The 23,255-nt window shown below is 37.5% G+C and overlaps 2 protein-coding genes across 9 annotated transcripts in view; one reads left to right on the plus strand and one right to left on the minus strand.

Annotated features, from left to right (window-relative positions):
• ART3 (ADP-ribosyltransferase 3 (inactive)) overlaps positions 1 to 20,098 on the plus strand; it is a 142,465-nt gene extending 122,367 nt beyond the window's left edge. For 3 of the 8 annotated variants that reach the window (XM_049630658.1, XM_049630659.1, XM_049630660.1), the window contains 9 exons: positions 10,280 to 10,312; positions 11,252 to 11,284; positions 12,259 to 12,288; positions 13,992 to 14,024; positions 15,106 to 15,138; positions 15,754 to 15,786; positions 16,676 to 16,708; positions 18,023 to 18,055; positions 19,685 to 20,098. In XM_049630658.1, the coding sequence (XP_049486615.1) occupies positions 10,280 to 10,312; positions 11,252 to 11,284; positions 12,259 to 12,288; positions 13,992 to 14,024; positions 15,106 to 15,138; positions 15,754 to 15,786; positions 16,676 to 16,708; positions 18,023 to 18,055; positions 19,685 to 19,824 (401 nt within the window). In that variant the 3' untranslated portion in view covers positions 19,825 to 20,098. The remainder of the gene's footprint in view (positions 1 to 10,279; positions 10,313 to 11,251; positions 11,285 to 12,258; positions 12,289 to 13,991; positions 14,025 to 15,105; positions 15,139 to 15,753; positions 15,787 to 16,675; positions 16,709 to 18,022; positions 18,056 to 19,684) is intronic. The other 5 variants (XM_049630661.1, XM_049630663.1, XM_049630662.1 and 2 more) reach the window with 5 other exon arrangements.
• The window catches only part of NUP54 (nucleoporin 54), a 52,947-nt gene continuing 43,524 nt past the window's right edge, over positions 13,833 to 23,255 (minus strand). Inside the window, exon 12 of the mRNA XM_049630656.1 lies at positions 13,833 to 13,905. Coding sequence (XP_049486613.1) covers positions 13,849 to 13,905 — 57 coding nt within the window. The 3' untranslated portion in view covers positions 13,833 to 13,848. The remainder of the gene's footprint in view (positions 13,906 to 23,255) is intronic.

The raw sequence follows: 23,255 nt of genomic DNA on the forward strand, positions 1-23,255 counted from the left end.
TGGACAAATTCCTAGAAACATATAAACTACCAAAACACTTGTTGAGATGAGCACAGAATGTTATATGTAGGGGATGAATCACTGGATTCTACTCCTGAAATCATTTTTGCACTATATACTAACTTGGATGTACATATATATATATGTGTGTGTGTGTGTGTGTGTGTGTGTGTGTGTGTATATGTGTGTGTGTGTGTGTGTATGTATATATGTATATATTATATTTAAGTCAGTAACAAATACAAAGAAACTCATTGACAATAATACAATAATAGTAAGGGACTTTAATACCCCCTACTATGGGTGTTATAGACAGATCATCTAAGCAGAAAATCAGCAAGGAAACAATGGCTTTGAATGGCACAGTGGACCAGATGGACTTAACAGAGATTCAGAACATTTCATTCTAAAGCAGCAGAATACACATTCTTTTTGAGTGTATATGGAACATTCTCCAGAGTAGATCACATCCTGGGTCACAAATCAGGCCTCAACTAGTACAAAAAGATTGAGATCATACCATACATATTTTCAGACCACAGTGCTATGAAACTTGAAGTCAACCACAAGGAAAAATTCTGGAAAGACCACAAATACATGGAGGTTAAAGAACATCCAACAGGAGAATGAATGGGTTAACCAGGAAATTAAATAAGAAATTTAAAAAGTGCATGGAAGCAAATGAAAATGAAAACATGACAGTCCAAAACCTTTGGGATGCAACAAAGGTGATCCTAAGAAGGAAGTTTATAGCAATACAGGCCTACATCAAGAAACAAGAAAAGTCCAAAAAAACAACCTAACCCTACACTTAAAGGAGCTAGAAAAGGAACAGCAAATTAAAGCCTAGAAAAGCCATCAGATGGGAAATAATAAAGATAAAAAAATGATATAGAAAAAAATCCCAGTAGAACAGATGAATGAAACTAAGAGCTGGGTCTTCGAAAGAATTAATAAAATTGGTAAATTCCTAGCCAGACTTATCAAAAAGGAGAGAGAAAGGACCCAAATAGATAAAATCACAAATAAAAGAGGAGAGATCACAACTAACACCATAGAGATACAAACAATTAGAATGTTATGAAAAATTACATGCCAACAAAATGGGCATTCTGGAGGAAATGGAGAAGTTCCTAAATATACAAACTACCAAAACTGAAACAGGAAGAATAGGAAATTTGAACAGATCCGTAACCAGCAAAGAAGGTAAATCAGTAATCAAAAGGCTCCCAACAAACAAGAATCCAAGACCAGATGACTTCCCAGGGGAATTACACCAGACACTTGAAGAAGAGTTAATACCTCTTCTTCTCAAACTATTCCAAAAAAATATAAATGGAAGTAAAACTTCAAAACCCATTCTATGAGGCCACATTTACCTTGATTTCAAAATGAGACCAGAACCCCACTAAAGCAGAATTACAGGGAATTCATCCCTGATAAACCTGTATGAAAAAATTCTCAACAAGATACTAGCAAATCGAGTCCAACAACACATTAAAAGAACCATTCACCACAGTCAAGTGGGATTTATTCCTGGGCTGCAGGGGTGGTTCAGTATCCACAAATCAAACAATGTGATACACCACATTAATAAAAGGTAAGAAACACATTATCTTCTCAATAGATGCAGAAAAAGCATTTGACAAAATACAGTGTCCATATTTGATAAAAACTCTGAAGAAAGTAGGGATAGATGGAATGTACCTCAACATCATGAAAGCCATATTGAAAAGACCCACAGCTAATATTATCCTCAATGAGGAAAACCTGAGAGCTTTTTCTCTAAGCCCCATAGTAAGACAGGGATGTCCACTCTCACTCCTGTTATTATCATACTGGAAGTCCTAGCCTTAGCAATCAGACAACAGGAAGAAAGAAAAGGCATCCAAATTAAGTCAAAGTAAGAAGTCAAACTTTGATTTTTCACAATGACATGATATTCTTATGTAGAAAACCCGAAAGACCCTACCAAAAAACTGCTAGAACTGATACACGAATTCAGCAAAGTTGCAGAATATGATATCAACGTACATAAATCTGTTGCATTTCTATCCACCAATAATGAAGCAGCACAAAGGGAAATCAAGTAATCAGTCCCATTCACAATTGCACAGAAAACCATATGATACTAGGAATAAACCTAACCAAAGAGGTAAAAGATCTGTACTCTGAAAACTAGAGAGCTTATGAAAGAAATTGAAGATGACAAAATAGAAATGGAAAACATTTCATGATCATGAATTAGAAGAACAGATATTGTTAAAATATCTATACTACCCAAAGCAATCTACACATTTAATGCAATCCCTATCACAATACCACCAGCATGTTTCACAGGGCTAGAAAAAATCGTAAAATTTGTAGGAGCCAGAAAATACCCTTAGAGTCCAAAGCATTCTTGAAAAAGCAAAGCAAAGCTGGAGGCATAACAATTTCAGACTTCAAGCTGTATTACAAAGCTATAGGTCATCAAGACAGTATGGGATAGGCACAAAAATATACACATGGATCAATGGAATAAAATAGAAAACCTGGAAATGGACCCATAACTATATAGTCAACTAATCTTTGACAAAGCTGGAAGGAATATCCACTGGAAATAAGACTGACTCTTCAACAAATGGTGTTGGGAAAATTGGACAGCAACATGCAGAAGAATGAAACTGGACAACTTTCTTACACCATACACAAAAATAAAAATGGATAAAAGACCTAAGTATGAGACAAATCAAAATCCTAGAGGAGAATACAGGCATCAACCTCTTTGACCTTGGCCACAGCAACTTCTTACTAGACACATCTCTGGAGGCAAGGGAAACAAAAACAAAAATGAACTATTGGGATTTCATCAAGTAAAAAACCTTCTGCACAATGAAGGAAAGAACAAAACTGAAATACTACTTACAGAATGGAAGAGGATATTTGCAAATGACATATCTGATAAAGGATTAGTATCCAAAATCTGTAAAGAACTTATCAAACTCAACACCCTAAAGGTAATCCAGTTAAGAAATGGGCAGAAGACATGAACAGGCATTTTCCCAAAGAAGACATTCACGTAGCTAACAGACACATGAAAAGATGCTCAACTTCACTCATCATCAGAGAAATACAAGTCAAAACCACAATGAGATACCACCTCACACCTGTCATAATGGCTAAAATTAACACAGGAAACAACAGACGTTGGTGAGAATGCAGAGAAAGGGGAACCCTCTTAACACTGTTTGTGGGAATGCAAACTAGTGCAGCCACTCTGGAAAGCAGTATGGAGGTTCCTCAAGAAGTTAAAAATAGAACTACCCTATGACCCAGCAGTTGTGTTACTATGCATTACCTAAAAGATACAAAAATACTGATTTGAAGGGGCACATGCACCCTGATGTTTATAACAGCATTATCAACAATAGCTAAATTATGAAAAGAGCCCAAATGTCCATCACCTGATGAATGGAGAAAGAAGATGTGGTGTGTTTGTGTGTGTGTGTGTATGTGTGTATACACACACATATAATAGAACATTACCTATCAAAAAGAATGAAATCTTCCCATTTACAATTACATGGATTGAGCTAGAGAGTCTTCTGCTAAGTGAAATAAGTCAATCAGGGAAAGAAAGAAATACCATATGATTTCACTTGGATGTGGCATTTAAGAAACAAAACAGATGAACATAGGGGAAGGGGGAAAAAAAGGGAGGCAAACCATAAGAGACTCTCAACTATAAAGAACAAACTGAGGGTGGGCTGGTGACGGAGGGTGCTTTTTGTGAAGAGCACTGGGTGTTATATGTAAGTGATGAATCGCTAGACTCTACTCCTGAAACCAGTATTACACTACATATTAACTTACCAGAATTTAAATGAAAACTTGAAACAAGAAAATAAGTAAAATAAAAAATAAAAACAGAAATGTGTATAAACTAGTTTGAGCTAAAGAAAAAGAATAATAAAGGTAGGCTCTTTTTTAAGTTTTTTTGTTTTTGTTTTTTAATTTTAATGTTTATTCACTTTTTGAGAGAGAGCGTGCACATGCGCGTGTGTGGGGGAGGGGCAGAGAGAGAGGGAGACACAGAATCCAAAGCAGGCCCCAGGCTCTGAGCCGTTGGCACAGAGCCCAACGCGGGACTCGAACTCCGAATGACGAGATCATGACCTGAGCCAAAGCCGGACACCCAACTGACTGAGCCACCCAGGCGCCCCTTAAGGTTTTTTTTAATGTTTATTTATTTTTGAGGGGGGGGGCAGAGTCAGAGTGTAAGCAGGGGAGGAGCAGAGAGAGAGGGAGACAGGGAATCTGAAGCAGGCTCCAGGCTTTGAGCTGTCAGCACAGAGCCTGACATGGGGCTCAAACTCATGAACTGTGAGATCATGATCTGAGCCGAAGTCGGATACTTAAGTGACTGAGCCACCTAGACGCCCCAAAGCTAGGCTTTTTGGATAATCAGGGATTTTAAAAACTCAAGCCAGATGGATATAATCAGAACCTTGTTCCAATGTCACTGAATATAACTCTGGATGAAAAAAATGTATAGAAGGGATAAAAAATTATACTAAATTTAGCTCTAATATAGTTCTCTGTTAATGGTTTTAAACTTGTGTATGATTTCCAAGGTAAAAATTTATTGTGGGCCTTACAAAAACTAGTTATCCCCCCTCCACCCAAAAAATAGGTCAGTTGGTTATGAATTGGAGAAAACATTGGTGTAGTACAATTTTCTGGTGGTCAAAAGTACTAATTTTGGTTTTAATCAAAGATTGTATGAGTGAACTGTGGGGTAAATGGAAACAAAATCCTTACTCCTTTCTCATGGGGAAATTACTGCAGGCTAACCTTCTTCTGTACCATTTTCCTAGAAAACTTGATAAAGGTAGAATGTGAATGTGAATGGTACAATCATGCTACATTCCTTATTTTAAAAATGACCCATTGGAAAATTGTACCTGGATTGAGAAAACTATAGATGAATTATGATACCTTGTGGAAAACCATAGCTTTGGGATTCCCTGTGCCTTATAGTGCAAATATAAGATTTACTGGAAGGAAACTTCGAGAAATAGTACAATATACATCATACTCTGATCTCTCATTGTTTTACTGAACAGGCTAGGCATAGATCATCTGGCATTTTGGCCAGTGTTTCTATAGAGAGGGTCAAGATTGTATATATGTAAATATGTTCTACATATTAGTAGAGTCATGGGGCCAGGGAATATATCAAGGTTCTTTAGCTGGAAAAGTAACCCTGTTACTTTTACTCCAGAGGAGCCCCTGGATTCCAGTGGCTGGTTTTAGTCTATTTTATTAATCTTACTGAGACCTGTTGAGCCAGTTCTCTGCTAAGCCATCAAAAGAGGGAAGGAAGATAAACCTGTAGGACTGTCCAAATTTAGTTTTCATAAATCCACCCCTAGCCCTTGAGGGCTCATTAAACATAAGTATATTCACTGGTTCTGATTAACACTCCTTTTTAGCCTCCTTTGAGAGGAGTAAAGTTCCAGTAAGTCATAGTCTTTCACAGCCTAATCATGGAAGTAACGTCTCATCACCTTTGCTGTATTCTGTTTGCTAAAAACAAGTCATTAGGCTCAGTCCACATGCAAGAGGAGAGGATTATATAAGGGCGTGAGTACCAGGAGGCAGGATCACTGGGAACCATGTCAGAAGCTGCCTACCATAATCCCATCCCGTTACAGTTGGTCACTTCCTCTTGAGGATGATCCAGATTGGCTGTCCTTTTTCCACAATAATCAGTTCCATGGTGACCTCTGTGGCAAAGGAGTCTAGCTACAGAACCACTGGAAGCAAAGTCAACCTCCAGTTTCATGTACTCATGGTTTTGATCTAATCAATATGATCTATTTGTTTGCTGAGGTCATATGAAATATGTATTGATTTACTGAAGTAAAAGCAGGTATTGTGTGAATGTCTATCCATCCACTGAGGTCAGAACAAGCACACCCACACAGAAAAGAGGAGAGTATGCTATTCCTCCAGTTCACCTCATTCTTTAACACCTAATTCCTTGATACTTGGAAAATTAGCTAACAGAGGTTAGCATGGTTTAATGCAACTTATAAATATCTCAAGACAGCCAACCAGTCAGTCTTGTAGAGATCTTCATTGGAAGGCTAATAGAATTTTTCGTTCGAGGTCCTAATCCTTTATAAATGACTTCCTTACTGTGGTAGATTTGCTTAGAGAGCCAGAAGCTATAGTAGATGATGGCCTCACATGCCTGATTTGCTTTGCCAGTCCCCAGGTGCTTTTCTCTAGGTGCATTCACTTCATATAAGCATGTACACATGTAGCATAAAGCTTGAGTTCTTGAGTTGTATTTGATGCATTTGTTTATGTAGAGAGGGACTACATATGGCTTTATCTTTAGTAATCCAGTTCTCAGTGTCTCAGGGGCCTGATCATACAGTCTAGAGCATTAGGATTGGCACATGAATGTATATAGAGGTAAATTTTAGTCAGTCCCAGGGCGGTGTACTTCCTGCCAGGATCACCATTTGAAGTTCAGCTACTCGCAAGAGCATCCAAGAAAATGAATAAGTTATTATAATGGATGGATGCAGCACTCCATTGGATGTGTCTAACCTGGGGGAAGGCTGTTTTATTAGAGAACTGTGCTGTCTTTTCAGGTGTGAAGTCTTGTAGCTAAGGTCTCCGTTGAGCCAGTAGTTCAGGGTAAAGGAGTACATAAGGCTTTTGTGATGTCTGATGTGGAGGTTCTCAGATTTTCTTGGTTCATGGTGTTCCTAGTGTTGTAATTGTTTTGACAGTATCCATATGCTAAAAGAAATACCTAAAAGGTTCCATTTATAGAGTCAAACAACTCAGTAAGTGTTTATGTTCTAACACCTTAGTAAGTGTTTGAAAAAGTAATATACATAAACAGTTTTCTAAAGATTATTTTATTCTTAGCTACAGTAACTTGCTAATGGGATATATATGCCTGTTTAACACTGCACAGTTTGTCAGACTTTGCAATCAGATTAGACACCACTTATTTCCTGATCCACATTGATTTTTCACATATATTTGCTTTTTGTCATAATTGCTGAAAACCCAGCCTTGCAAATATGTCCATCAAACAGAATATTGACATGGGATGACTTTACAACTGAGTTCCACTTCAAGTTGTAGTTCTTGCTCTGCCTGACAGATACCAAGTACATCTGCGTTTGTCCTGAAATTTTAAAATATCCTTTGGTAGCCCTGTGAATTTGCTGTAGCATTCACGGACACCTCTGCCACTGTTTGGAGACTGCAGGTCCCATAGACAGCCACTTGTTTGTGAAAGTGGTCAAGGCCTTAGGAGTCAGGTTTGGCTCTTAATTGGAAGTAAATCTCCATGGACAATGGAACTTCTGGGATTTTATCTTACTGGTGGAACTTAAATTCAGGGAGAGCCCATCCATGATAAGATAGTGGGTTGGAGAGACATGACTTTTCTTGCAGTGAGACAGTCTCAGTCCCAGTAACAGGCAAGCAGTAGCAGCTCCCAAAGGGAAGAAATGCTTATGTGCAGAAACCCAGTGATTAACAAATACTGCCTTAGTCTTGTTGCTGGAAATTCCAATCAGCTCTGAGTTTGGTTATAGACATTTGTAATTTCCGGGGATCTGAAGGAGAAAGGGAACTCTGGAGAGGGCTTTATTTACTGTTGTCTGGACTGTTTCTAAGTCTTCTTACTGTAGAGTTCTCTGCTAAAATGGCAGTTTACAAGGTTTTCTAGTGTGACTGGTAAAAATAGGCACCATTCGTGTTCTCATGGATTCTTTCCCAGGCCTCAGGTAGTTTCCCCATACCCGATCACATAAGTTGATCCGTATTTTGCTCAGTATTCAAAGGAAACCCTTTGAAGATCTCTGGGGTTCTCTCTGTACAGCACCCTCCTCTTTAGTACTCTGTAAAAACCAAATTATCTTTGTATTTTTTTTATGGAAAAAATTTAAACTACTTAATGGTTATAGTACCATTCAAGTTTCTATTTATTCTTGAATTTTAATAAGTTTTATTTTTCTAGGGATTTGTTCTATATTTCAGATTTATTGGTGTAAATCTAGTCACAGTAATCTTGTGGGTTTTTTTACACCTATCAAATCTGTGGTTATAGTCCCTTCTTTAATTCTCTATATATTTGTGCTTTCTCCTGTTTATTTCTGCACCAGTCTCCTCTCTTTTAACCCAAAATAGTTTACTTTTTTGCTGTTGAAAAACTAATGGAAAATTAAATTCAGTCAAATAGGGAAGAGAAATGCAGTCTTGAATAAATGGATCTGTGTTAAACATTAAAGAAGATCCATTCTCTATTACTGGAGGCTCTCAAAAATTTTGTGCTTAAAAATCACTTGGGATTTCTTGTTTAAAATGCAGAATACAAGGCATCACCCCCAGAAATTCTGTATCAGTCCGGAGTCCTGGCTAGGGCCCTGGTGTACTTTTTAATAAGCACCCAGAAGATTCTTAAGTATGTGATTAGAAGACTACACTTTGAGAAATATACTCTAATGTGTGGTACAGACGAAAGATAAAAGTTTTAAAATCCCCCAGTGTCTAGTCCCCTGGCCGAATCTTTCTATTATACCAATAGCTTTCTTATCCACATCTTCCCTCACCTTTACCTCACCCTCAACTAAGTCCTCTGAATAAGGCTTGCACTTACTCATTTCCTGCTAAAGCAGTATTTTGTATTAGTCTCTAGACTGTTCTTAAAAAATGTCTAGTCTAGGGGCGCCTGGGTGGCTCAGTCAGTTGAGCGTCCAACTTCCGCTCAGGTCATGATCTCGCGGTGTGTGAGTTTGAGCCCCGCGTCAGGCTCTGTGCTGACAGCTCGGAGCCTGGAGCCTGTTTCAGATTCCGTGTCTCCCTCTCTCTGACCTTCCCCTGCTCGTGCTCTGTCTCTCTCTGTCTCAAAAATAAATAAAAACATTAAAAAAAAATAAAAAAAAAAATGTCTAAGGGCGCCTGGATGGCTCAGTCTGTTAAGTGTCTGACTCTTGGTTTTGGCTCAGTTCATTATCTCACGGTTTGTGGGTGCGAGTCCCGTGTTGGGCTCTACACTGGCAGTGCAGAGCCTGCTTGGGATTCTCTCCCTCCCTCTCTCTGCCCCTCCCCCGGATGTGTGCACGTGCGCTCTCTCTCTCCGCCTCTCTCTCAAAATAAATAGATAAACAAAAATTTCAGTCTAGTCAGACACCTGAGGTTAGCCTCAGGGCACCATCCAGATTTGAACAGATCCCTACCATTTCCTTGACCAGTGGAAACTGGACCAAGACACCTAGATTCTTGGTTCAAATCCTACACAAGATGGTACAGGATTTGAGAGCAGATTATGGAAAAGTGCATCTCTCATAGTGAAGCCAGACATCTTGGGGATCCCCCCCCCCATTTTAGATGGATAGATTCATCCTCAGGTAGCTGAATATCCAGATTAGATCAGTGAGTTAGCCAAACATGGAGAAGAGACCATGGGACTCTAGATCCTCATGTGACTTTCTAGGAAGCCCTCCATATTTCATGGTGGCTCCAAATCTAAACATCCTCTCACTGAAGTTCTTGCCATAACCATAGTTGGGCATATCAGAGTTGTTGCTGCAGCACTGGTGACTTTTTCTAGGGCATCACCAAGGAGAGGGACTAGGACCTTATAAAGATACACTAGTAGGTGCCATATTCCTGCTCTCCAAAAACTGTAGAATTTTCTTATATATGTAGATCAGTGTTCTGGAACAGACCATAGATTAATGTTTGGGGTAGACCAACTTGTTGCCTTATATGAATGTGAAGGATCTTTCTTTATATATTCAAGGATCTAGAAGACCTGATTGAGATTCTCTTTCTCCAGTGAATAGGAATTGTCATAGTAAAAGGATAGGTTTGCTGTTGAGGACATTTAGTATCTGAAGAGAAGATTAACTGAACAGATGGGTAAATTTTTTCCTAACTTTTGCAGACTAATCATAAAATAGAATCATAAAATGTTAGCCTTGGATGGATATTTAGAGGTCATTTGAAGCAAATTCCCAGTAAAAGGTACAGCTAAGGAAACTTAATTCCAGAAGCATTAGATGTTTTATCAAAGATCATACTGTTTGGTGGCTGTAATATAAATACAAAAATGTAATTGTTCTGCATTTTGAATCCCACCAAATTATGGATCTTATAGACTAAAGCTGACAAATTAAGTTATCAGTAGCCATAAAACCAATTTGAAATCTTTACTAAGACAGATTGTGTCTAACAAAGCTGTATTTTCATATTTCAGGACTAAAAGCTGAAAATTGTATTGAGAACATGGGTAAGATATGCTTTTAAAGTATTATCTTTCTAAGGGGAATTTTATCAGTGTTCCTCTCCCAGGCATGCGGCAGAGCCACTCCACCATATTGTCATACCATCAGCCATCATTTTCTTGAGGCTAAGATGTGCTGCTGCTGCTACCACTGCCACCGCCGCCACCACCAACACCACCGTGTCAGGTGGAGGGCCCAGGAGCCTCTGCTGCTTACTCTTCACCCCTAGCCACGCCTGGGGCTGTGCTCTCAAACACAGCATTTGCCTTGGGCATGCAGGGACCATGCTACTCTCACCGTAGCCTGTCCATGTAGGAGCTTAAGGACTTCTAAATGCCCCTACATGATTCCTATGCACAGAGCTAGATTCATAGTCTTATATTTTGATATCTTAGGAAATAACATCTGGGGGACTGACAAAGGGAAGAAGTAGAGTGCATTTGGCTTAAGGAGGGAATTGGGGGGGACAGAATGGTAATATGGTTTGTCTGTCTCTGCTTCCTCAGTGAAAAATAAGAGGAGGTAACAAAAATAATCTTTCTCAGAGGACCATAGGAAAGATTTGGGAAGAAAAACAGGATTTCTATGAGGAATGGCATTATCAGATAAGCCCAATAGATTTGAACCAAGGTTTCCAGAAAATGCTTTAGGCTAATGCATGCTTTGGGTGGATCCTTTTGAAGATTTCCTTGCTAAAAAGTTTGAGAATAACGGTCTGCTTCTAGCTGTCTTCCTGGCTAGTTTTTCTATGAATTCTTCATGTAATTAAAATAAATCCATATCCATTTGCTTTGAGATTAAAATCTTAAATTTCTCATATTACTGTATTTTTGTAAGCCAACCTAAATCTTTATTATTAACAAGCATTTAAAAATAGAGTGAACCTGACATTTATTTAAATCTGATGATAGTACTTAGGTAATGAAAACATGTTTGTATTTCAGAATATTCTCAACCCATCTATATCTACAACCCTGGTAAGTGTGCTCTAATTTTTAAAAATAATCTTTAAATGGATGTTTAATATTTAGTAGCTCTTTCCTGTTAGCAAATTCACTTCTTAGCTGAAGAAAGAGTACTTTGCAGACAGGAAGGGAAGTAACTTGACAGATAAGCGGGGGTGGGGGGTGGTAATCTATTTTGGGGAAACTTACCTTCCTACAAATGAGAGGGGTTGGGTCTTTGGAGATCTGAAGAATATGGAAACGTTCAGGAGAGTAGACCTGAAGAGCTAGTTGCTTTTGACAGGTCTGAGGACCTCTTATGTATAGTTCTGTATTTAGTCATTGAAATTAGCCTGTGTGGCACCACACATCCAGATGAAAGTAGAAAAGCTACTCATTTGCATCTGTCAGAGATGCTGATATTTGCTATCATTTGACTAAAGTATCTAGGTGATTAGATGCTTTTCCTCCCTAAGTTTCCACTTATGGTGATATGACTCAGATCACTTCTTTGCATTTAAGTTCCTTACTATGTGTTTGGCCCATGTAGCTACAGTATGTTTTTCTTTATTGATGAGAGAACAGCATCTTTTTCTTAAGTATGCAATTTACTTGATTTTTAGCAGATATTTCCTGTCCTGATGTGAAGCATTTTATGCCCTTGAGGACTTGCTTTGCAACACTTCTTATTGGCCCATTGCAGCCACAAGTTTTACTGGTCATTTCACAGAGATTTCAGCAAACTCTTCAAGACAGACATTTTTCTAGCTCATTGAGATCCCCAAGAGATTTGCTATATGTGATGATTTTTCTTTATAAAGGGGGCCAGAGGAAGGTTCCAATTAGGTACATTTAGACTCTGGCTTACATTTAGTAGCTTTAGTTGACTGGATATACCAAGTGATTCTTTATGGCTATCATACCTGAAAATAGTTTGTTGTAACTATAGTAATTCTCAGTTATTTTGTTTTATCACTAAAACGGATAAGTTTCTTCTTATAACTTAGGTGAGAAAAACCAGAATCTTGAAGACTCTGGTAAGACATTTTCATAAACTCTGGGGGTTTTCATTTGCAATATGGCTCTCTTAGTGATGGAAACAGGTAAGCATGGCATGGTAAGGAAAAGTCGGAAGAAAGCAGAACCCACTTTAGCGTACTTGTTTGGTATATCAAAGCCCTCCTGAGTTACAGATGGACCTTCTTTGTAAAGATGACACAGCAGCTCTCTCTCTTACCTATCTGTCTTATCTCCAAGATGACCCACAGAGCAGTTAGAGACATGACATGAGGAATTAGTTCTAAAGAGCATATTTTCTGCTTTTATATAAGGTCAGCTGTTACATGGGTAGAGGAAGGTATAACTAATTACTCACAAACTCTTGTGACCTAGGGTTAGGGTGTTGGGCAGGAGCATTAAAAAATGGCATTATTCTTTTCTAAATTAAAATGATTTTGTGTATTTATTTCTGCTTCCAGCAATCTGAGTAATAAATGCTGTTAACTATATACATCTGATTGGTTAGTGTATTTCAAAGTACAACTCATTTCCAGGTTTTTGTTTTTGTCTTTTTTTTTATAATGATATTACTCAAATGTTCTCAAGGGTGCTGAGACAGGGACCCTCATAAATTAATGATAAGATTGTAAATTGGAACTTTTTTGAAGGGCAGTTTGATAGTATGTAGCCTTAAAAATGTCCATGCCTTTTAACCTAGTTTTAACACTTTTTAGATATTTGTCCTGAGGAAATATAAAGATTTGTGTGCAAAATGTTTACACTGTGATGGTAGCCAGAATTTATAAATAACCTTAGTGTCCAACAGTGGGGTATTGTTAACTAATATCCATATTATGAAACACTAAACAACTTAAAAATCATGTTTTTGAAAAATATTTAAAGACATGAGAAAGTGCTTATAGTGGCAAGTAAAAATATGTAAAACAGTGTACAGACTGTAATGGCAACTTCATTTTAACTATCAAAAGATACAAACATCCACTTACAAATAAGTACTGGGTATGTAATGTAAAGAATGATGACTAGACTACTACTGCTGTATGGCACATTTTAAAGTTGTTAAGAGAGTAGATCTTGTCACAAGGGAGATATTCTTTCTTTTTTAAAATAACTACATGAGATGCTTTTTAAAATTCTCCATTCTTTCTTTTTTTAAATAACTATATGAGATGCTGGATGTTAATTGTAATCATTTCACAATATATATAATTCAAATCATCATGCTGTACACCTTAAACTTACAGTGCTATCAATTACATCATCAATAAGGTTGGGAAAAATGCTTAAAAATGTATATGAACATACATTATACATAGCAAAGAAATTGAAAGGAGATATACCAAAAATGTTGAGCATGAGTAGCTCTGATATCTGGATTTTGAGTAATTTTTAATAATTTCCTGTGTTTTTCCAAATTATCTGTAATTGTAATGTATGTAATCGAGAAGTTTTATTTTTAAGAAATAAATCTAGGTCAGAGTCTTTGGACTGAATCTTAAAAAATCAACAAGAGCTGAGAGGAAGTTTTGCTTACTTTCAGAGAGCTCCTGGGTCAGTAGCCATAGTTGTTCTCACCGTTAAGTCAGACTCCAGGCCCCTGTCCCCTGCCACCTCTCAGAGCTTTTAGTTTTCCACTGTAAAAAGCCATATAAATATAAGGTTACATTAATTTTCAAGTTGATTGTATTTTTCACTAAACAATTTCTGCTCTCATCTTTAGGAACGAAAAGCCAGGAGACCACTGTCTTACCTGGTAAGTGATCTTTTCCGTACCCTCTGAGACTGGCTATAAGGTTAGGAGGTGACATGAGGACTGACTCCTAGGACTAAGGCCATTGTTGGACATGGAAGAGTTTGAGGAATGAGTTAAGCCAGAACAGAGGGACTCCGTTAATTGAATGTTTAATATGTTCCACGCAGTGTACTAAGCACTTTTATGATGTATCTCCTTTAATTATCATTTACTACAAACCTACAGTGTAAGTATTTCTTGGCATAAATAAGGAATTGAAGCTCAGAGGGATTAGAAGCCTGCCCAATCACAGAACTAATAATTATAATGACAATAGTACTAGACCAAGCAGACTCTTAGACCCAGCACTATTTCGTTTAAAAGCCAATGTGCTAGGACTGCCTTATAAAGATTGATTGAAGATATATGGGCCATATCATGAAAGTTCTTGAAGACCAGGCTAAAGAGTGGGCTTGCTTTGTCAGAGGATGAAGAGCCATTGAAAGGTGTTTGGGGTGGGGGGGAGTACCTGGGTGGCTCAGTTGGTTAAACGTCCAACATTTCATTTCCACTCAGGTCATGATCTCGTGGCTCGTGGCATTGAGCCCCGTGTCAGGCTATGCATTGGCCGCACAGAGCCTGTTGGGATTTTCTCCCTCTCTCTCTCTCTGACCCTCCCCCACTTGTGCATGTGCTCGCTCGCTCTCAAATAAATTAAAAAATTAAAAAATAAATAAATTAATTAAAAAAAAATGGGGTGCCTGCGTGGCTCAGTCGGTTAAGCGTCCAACTCTTGATTTTGGCTCAGGTCATAATCTCATAGTTTGTGGGTTCCAGCCCCATGTGGGGCTGTGCACTGATAGCATGGACCCTGCTTGGGGTTCTCTCTCTCCCTCTCTCTCTGCCCCTCCCTTGCTCTCTTTTTCTCAAAAATAAATAAAACTTAAAAAAAAAAAAAAAAGGTGTTTTTGTTGATAGTTTTATTTTCCCTTTTTTTTTTTTTTTTTTTTTTTAAGGATTGGAGATGGGGGAAGTGTAGACAGAGGGGACCATTCACAATGCAAGACAATTGATTAACACTAATATTTATTTTTGTCTTGAGGTGTGATGAGCCATGAACCCACGCAAATACCTGGTAAGACAGCTTTCTTTTTACTCTTTGGGTCCAAGTATGAGGTGAGAAGAATTCCCCCAGGCATTAAGAAATATATCTTCATGAGACTATTATTCATTAGCATTTCCCTTACAGCCTACTGCTAGCCATTCTACTAAGATTTAGCTCGGGAGGAGAGTAGAAAGGAAAAAAAGTGTCTTTCTTCCCTAGCATTCATATGTTCCTAGAGCAGGAAACTTAGCTTGTTAGGGGCATGGCTGAAGGCAAGGCTGCTGGGACCTGGAGGCATGCAGGCCAGCACCTTCTAGGTTCTATAGCTTAAGTTACTCAGAAAATTCAGTGTCATGAAGACGCTGACTATTCGCTTTGGCTAACATTTCAGCATCTAGAATTTCCAGGTAACAAAATACAGTCTTCTAGCATACAGACAAGCCATGGCAGAAAGCTTCTCTAAGCTTGAAGTGGATTTGCACAGTGAGGGCTCTCATAGCCATAACTTTTAAATAAAAAGCCAGGAATCACAGTGCAGTGGGAGCTTTGGCATTTATATCACTTAAGCTCATCAGACAAGAAGAGTTGGGAGAACGTACTCATTGGAGCAAACTGTAAGTCACTGAAAACTTCTTTCTCGTTTAGGAATGAAAATTCCAGAAACTTTTTCACTACCTGGTAAGCAGTGGTTGGCATATGAGAGAAGAAGTTGCCCATTTGGGGGGTTTAGTTAACAGTTGTCACCATTAGATATGCAGGGGAGCCTCAGTACTTTGCACAAGATCACGTAAGTGAGTGAAGGACCCAGGTCTCTTAACTTACGGCCAAGTACCCATTATTCCTGAAGACTTTGGTTCCTTAAGTGTTTTTCCAGTTTTATTTACCATGGCACATTTAGCCTACCAATAAAATATAATCATGAAAAAAGATATTTAAACAGTGTGAGGCTGTGGTGAGGACAAGGCTATTGAGGAGCCTTGAGCTTCTGTGACCAGAGAAACTGTATAGTGTTTCCTGTCAAGTTCCTCAGAAGGGGCTCAGAAAATATGCTTACAGAGGAGGAAAAATGTTGAAAGGCCCCCAAACTTCATTTTTTTTTCCTGGATTTGCCGTGTTGTGTCACACATTTATTTGGTTACAACTTTGAAGTGAACCTCTAACAACACTGATGACACACCTTGTGTGTCTACAACTCTTCAGCTCAGTGGCCCAAGTTTGCATAGTATTTTCATTGACTCCTTTGAGATACAGTGGTTATCTGAAAGGCAGCTGCTGAGCCAGGTGTCGGGAATGAACACAGGCTGTATAGACAGACAGTCCCAGCTTAATGAAGTCTTTCCTCTGCCATTTTCACAGGGTAACTTTTTATGTAAGCTATTTCACTTTCCTGTGCTGGTGCTTCTGCTTCCGCTTCCACATCTGTAAAATGAAAATTTATGTCTTGCAGGACTGATTAAAGTCCTAATGAGATAAAGTTTGGCAAAATGAATGGTAGTTTAAAATAGTTAAAATAGTAGTAAGTTGTAGCTGTCTTTATTATTATTATCTGAAATTCTTTCTCATTTAGGAATAAAAGTGGTGCAACTGGATGAAAAACCTGGTAATAAATTCTTTTTTGGGGGTGGAGGTACCATGGGGTTCTGGGTCCTTTAATATTATCATTCAGTTAGCTCAGTCTTAAGGAGGTTAAGGAAGACACCTGGGCTGCACAGCTTCTCTGATACCCCAGTATGCAAGCCAGAGGGAGAAAATATTGAGAACCCCTTTCAGTGTGAGCAGCAGGCTGCTATTATGGCTCTCTGGGCTAAGCAAAGAAAAAGATAGTTGACCGGCAACTGGAAGAGTTGGCTTCCAGCTGCACATGTGTATTGCAGAATGGAACAGGAGGCTTCCCAGGGTCAGGTGGCTACTGTGAGGGGATCTGTAGTAACAGGAACAGCATCATCAGAGAGGTGTGTATGAGAAGCCTACAGCATGAGACCAGTCATTCTGTGTTCCTCACTGCACTTGCCATGTCCTCCAGAGAGGCCACTAGGTTTTGCTGGGAATGTTTTGTATTGTGCTCTCTCCTAGAAAGCTGTGTGTAGTGCAAGCTTTTTAAAAGTGTCAAAACATTTACACAGGATCTCGTTTAATCGTTAAGATAAATATTGTTATTGCCATTTCAGAGATGAAAGTATGGAATATAGGAAATTTAAGGAACCTGTAAAGGACTAGAAAGAGAAAACCAGGACTCACACTTTGCAAATTTTGTTCACTTTCTGTCATATGACACTTGTCTTCCAGCCAGATTTAGTTATAAAAAAAATACGCCTCTATCCTGGGCTCCTGGAATGGGTATCTGGCTTCAAAACTATCAAAATATGGCAATATTGTAATATTTCAATGCTAGCACAGCATTGTAATTGAGGTGGTATATCATAGTAATGGAGAACAGAGGCTTTGAAATCAGACATTGCTACCACTGATTGCCTCTGTGATTTTGTGCAAGTTTTGAGGAACATCTGTATAATACTGATAACTATATCTACTGGGACTGTAAGAAATCTGACAATTACATAAATCGTTTACACAATGCATGACACATAGAAAGCACTCAGTAAATAGTTGGTATTAATGTTGTACTTGGGAATCTTAGTTCAACGTGCAGAAAAAGTACTTTTTTGTAAATAAAATTTTAATTTTTCTTTTAATGGAAACACATGTACATACAAGGTAAACAAAATTTCAAAGAGCACAAGTGAGTAAAAATTAAACCCTTCCCCAACCCCACACATACATATAAGCCCAATACCCTGCCCTGCAGGCCCATTCTCAGAGATAACCATGTTTGCTTAATCATTTAGTCAGATTTTTCTCTTTCTGGATATATAGATGTACAATGCAACTAACTCAAAATCTGTTTCTATTTTAGAAGACCAAAGTCAGGAAGATATCGGCAATCCTAGTAAGAAATACTTCATTTCCTTAGTTGATAAGTGTCTGATCTGCAATATAAAAGAAGTGACAAATTTATTTTTCTTCAATAACAGGAACAAAGTTTCAAGAGTTTCAGGAATCATAGTAACGGAATATAATGTCATATCCAAATGCTTATTGTGTGTATATGGTGGGAGCAACTGGGCTTTATTTCTTAAGCAGTCATTTTCAGCTGTGTTCTGTTTAGAGTTGTGGTTCTCAACCCTATCAACCCACTTCTCCCTTTTTATAACAAGTATTTATAAAGCCTTTATACTATGCTGAAGTACCATTCATAGATAAGAAGACCCACCTGCACCCATAAAAATATCAGTATAATTTTTTAATTATAATTTATAACAAAATTATGTACATTTCAATATGTAAGTGCCTACATTATACTAAAAGACATAATGGACAGATGATTGTATTTACTTAACACAAATTGGATTTAAGAGAAGACTGGAAGCTATTCTATGCAAGTATAAGAAAATGAAAGAGAAGAAGTAGAAACTAGATGGAAACTAATGTTTATTAAAACTATCCAAAAATACTTTGTTTCTACATAAAATTGATTTTGGTTCTGGGTTTAAGCATTATAAATAGATTATTAACTTACATGTGTGTCTGGCGGTGCATTTGAAGTTTGTGTGGAAGTGGGTTAATTTTTCATTGTGCAAACACTGTCCAGAGCATTGGACAGCATCCATCTTGCCTTCTGTACTTCTACCTCACTATTGTGACTATCAAAAAATATTCTGACAAGTTCCCAAACTGCCTCTTAGGGGACAGTACTGCTCCCTTGAGAACCACGGCTCTGTAGTAACAAACTAATGTATGAATACACCTGCCTCTCCATTTCCCCATCTGTATACATACAAATGCATGGCAAGTAAATTGATAATATGAGTTAAAGACTTATAAAATTTATTGCCTGTTTCTCTGTGTTTCATGTATGAAATCTGAGTGGTGATCCCATTTGGATACTTCCTAGTTCTCCCTTGTATGGTCTAAACCAAAATATAGCCATAATTTAGTTAAGGGATAACTGAATTATCATGTGAAACATCATCCTCACATGGATGGACTGCACTGTTCCTCTTCACTAGTTCCTATGTAAGGGAAGCCATTTTCTACAGTGTTTCATGTATGGAGGGGAAAAGTTAATTTATTTTATCAGCTGGCAGGACTCAGCATTTAAAAGTGCAGCTATATTTAATCATTTATTAGTCGCTGGTGGCATATATATATATTAGATATAGCCTTACTTGAAATAAACACAGAATTAAACTTTACCTTGCATGTATATACAGAAAATGAAAACAGAAAATTGCTATGAAATTCTAGAGAACTTGAACAACAACAACAAAGTATGTTGTCTGCATAGATATTAAAAAGGCTGTGGAATCCTCGATGAAACCTAGAGCAGCATACCCTGATGGTATATATGAAAATGTAGCCTGAAATCTGTAATGAACTATATTTATTTCAACATTGTTTCTGGTTAGAAGTATTTTAGTTAAGTTTGTGACTCAGGCTAAATGTCTGCATGGTTTAGGTGGATAAAACTCAGTATCAGAAATGACATGTGTCAGTCACTGTGTCTTCTCATTAACAGCTCCAGGTCCGGTTCCAGTTCCAGTTCCAGGTCCCAAAACCCATCCCTCTGCATCCTCTGGCAAAATGCTCCTTCCACCATTGGCGACATTCATCATTTTAATCATTGCTTCTGCTGTAAATCTCTTTGTTGCTCTGTAGTCTGTTACATTCTTTATTACTTAAAATATCCTGAGGGATCCCACAGGAAACCATCAAAAGGAATGATGTATTTTTCACTTTTGGTCAAAGTCACTTGATAACATGAGGACTGCACATTTGTTATTTACTTTGCAAATTCAGAGTTGGTCCAGATATGTCATAGAATTCATTTTTCATTTATTTCTATATTAATTTATGATTGCAAAAAACTCGCCTGTATACTTCTGATTGAATTCAATAAAAGAATTTAAGATTGTTGGATATAACTTCAGAATTGCCAGATTATTAAAATATCAATACTGTTAGTGATTAACATGAATTTAATTCCTGAATTAGAATTTTAAAGATTCTTTTACTCATCTTTCAGTGATCAGACTTTAACTTCAAATAGCATCATCCCTCAATCTCTTCATCTTCCCTCAATATATGAACACTTACATAAACACAGTCGTTAACGAAGTGTTTCATTTATAGTCCCTGAGTTAAATCTCATATTAACCCAGGAAAGTAGACAGTAGTGAATGAATATATGTGCTAAATAAGCAAGGAAAAATGCGGTTATACAGTGTGGTATCCTTTTCCCCAAGATACTGTGGTAGTTGAATAGTGACTTATTTAGGCCTAGCTTTGATAACTGGCACTTGTTTACATTTTGCAATGTTTCAAAGAGGATTTAAGTCCACTTTGAAAGATCAGAGAAAAACTAAAAATGTAAACTAGGTGTTAGTGGTTCAATGTACTTTTTTTAAAAAGTCTGTACACTTTTTTTCCCCCTTGTTTGGCTTATTTTATATCTAATTTTTAATTTTTTTAAATGTTTATTTTTGAGAGCGAGAGACCGAGCACAAGTGGGGGAGGGGCAGAGAGAGAGAAGGAGACAGAATCCGAAGCAGGCTCCAGGCTCTGAACTATCCAAGAGACCCACACAGGGCTTGAACCCATGGACTGAGGGATCATGACCTGAACTGAAGTCGGATGTTTAACCGAGTGAGCCACCCAGACACCCCTATTTTTAAAATGTTTAATTATAATTGACACAGAATATTAGTTTCAGGTGTACAACAGTGATTTAAGAATTACATACATTTTGAAATGCTTACCACAGTAAGTGTAGTTACCAGCTATCACTGCACAAAAGTTAATTACAGTATTATGGACTACATTGCCTATGCTTTGTATTTCATCCCTGTGACTTATTTTATAACTGGAAGTTTGTACCTCTTAATCCCTTTCATCCATTTTGCACACCTCCCTGCCCCACCTCTCTGGCAACCACCAGGTCTCTGTATTTATGAGTTTGTTTCTGTGTTTTGTTTGTTCATTTGTTTTGTTTCTTAGCACATATAAATGAAATCATATGGTATTTGTCTTTCTCTGTCTGACATAGTCTAAATACCCTTTGGTTCATCCATGTCATCACAGACAGCAAGGTTTCATTATTTTTATGGCTGAGTCATATTCCATTGTATATATAAATACCGCAACTTCTTTGTGCATTCATCTATCAGTGGACACTTGAGTTGCTTCCATACCTTGGCTATTATAAACAATGCCACAATGAACTTGGGGTGCATATTACTTTGCGAGTTAGAGTTTTGGCTTGCTTTGGCTAAATACCTAGTAGTGGAACTACCGGATTATATAGTATTTCTGTTTTTAATTTTTTGAGGAACCCCCATACTGTTTTCCATCCTGGTTGTGCCAATTTACATTCCCACCATCAATGCACAAGTGTTCCCTTTTCTCTACATCCTCGCCAACACTTGTTATCTCTTGTCTCCTTGGTACTAGGCTTTCTGACTGTTATGAGGTGATACTTCGTTGTGGTTTTGGTTTGCATTTTCCTGATATAGTGATGTTGAGCATCTCTCTTCATGTGTATGTTGGCCATCTGTATGTCTTCTTTGAAAAATGCCTATTTAGATCCTCTGCCCATTTTTAATCTGATTGTTGGTTTTCTTGGCATTTAGTTGTATGAATTCGTTCTTTTTTTGGTGGGGGGGGGGAGGAAATTATCCCTTTATTGGATATATCATTTGCAGATACATTGTCCCATTCCATAGGTTGCCTCTTTGTTTTGTTGATGGTCCTTTGCTGTGCAAAAGCCTTTTTATCTTATATAGTCTCAGTTGTTTAGTTTTGCTTTTGTTTCCCATGCCTGAGGGGACAGATCTAGGAAAATAATTCTGGGGCTGATGTCCAGAATTACCTCTATGTTTTCTTTTAGGAGTTTTATGGTTTTAGGTCTCACATTTAAGTCTTCAATTCATTTTTAGTTTATTTTTGTGTGTGGTATAAAAAAGTGGCCAAATTTCATTCTTTTGCATGTAGTTTTCTAGTTTTCCCGGTACCATTTATTAAAGAGACTGTCTTTTCCTTGTGGTGCATTCTTGCCTTCTTTATCACAGATTAATTCACCATGTATATGTGGGTTTATTTCTGGGCTTTCTGTTCTATTTAGTTGATCCATGTGTCTTTTTATGTGCCAGTACCATACTGTTTTGATTACAATAGATTTGTACTATATTTGTAGCGTGATACCTCCAGTTTTGTTCTTCTTTCTCAAGATTGCTTCGGCTATTTCATATCCTTTGTGGTTCCATACAAATTTTAGAATTATTTGTTCTGTGAAAAATACTATTGGCATTTTGATAGGGATTGTACTCAATCTGTAGATTGCTTTGGTTGGTATGGAAATTTAACATTATCCTTCCAGTTCATTAGCACAGAAAATCTTCCCATTTATCTGTGTCATCTTCAGTTTCTTCATGTCATCAATATCTTAATAATTTTCAGAGTGCAGGTCTTTGACCTCCTTGGTTAAATTTATTCCCTAGGTATTTTATTCTTTTTGATGTAATTGTACATGGGATTGTTTTCTTAATTTCTTTTTCTGATAGTTTGTTATTAGTGTATAGAAACAATAGATTGTGTTTGTTAATTGTGTATTCTGAAACTTTACTGAATCATTTATGAGTCCTGGTAGTTTTTTGGTGGAGCATTAAGGTGTTCTTTATATAGTGTCATGCAGGTAGTGACAGTTTCATTTTTCTTTACCAGTTTGGATGCCTTTTATTTCCTTGTCTGATTGCTGCAGCTTGGACTTCCAATACTATGTTGAATAAGTGTGGTGAGAGTTTTATTAGTTTATTAGACCACTTAATTAGTTCTCAACTAGTAACTAATTAACCAGTTGATTAGAACAACAAAATAAGTTGTCTTGTTCCTTAGAAGAAAAGCTTTCATCTTTTCACCATTGAGTATGTTCACTATAGGCTTGTCACATGTGGCCTGTTATGTTGAGGTACATTCCCTCTCTACCCGCTCTGTTGAGAATTTGTATCATAAATAGATGTTGAATTCTGTCACATGCTTTTTCTGCATCTATTGAAATGATCATACGATTTTTATCCTTCATTTTCTTAATATGT

The sequence above is a fragment of the Panthera uncia genome, chromosome B1 (assembly GCF_023721935.1).
Source record: "Panthera uncia isolate 11264 chromosome B1, Puncia_PCG_1.0, whole genome shotgun sequence".
In the NCBI taxonomy this organism is placed as follows: domain Eukaryota; kingdom Metazoa; phylum Chordata; class Mammalia; order Carnivora; family Felidae; genus Panthera; species Panthera uncia.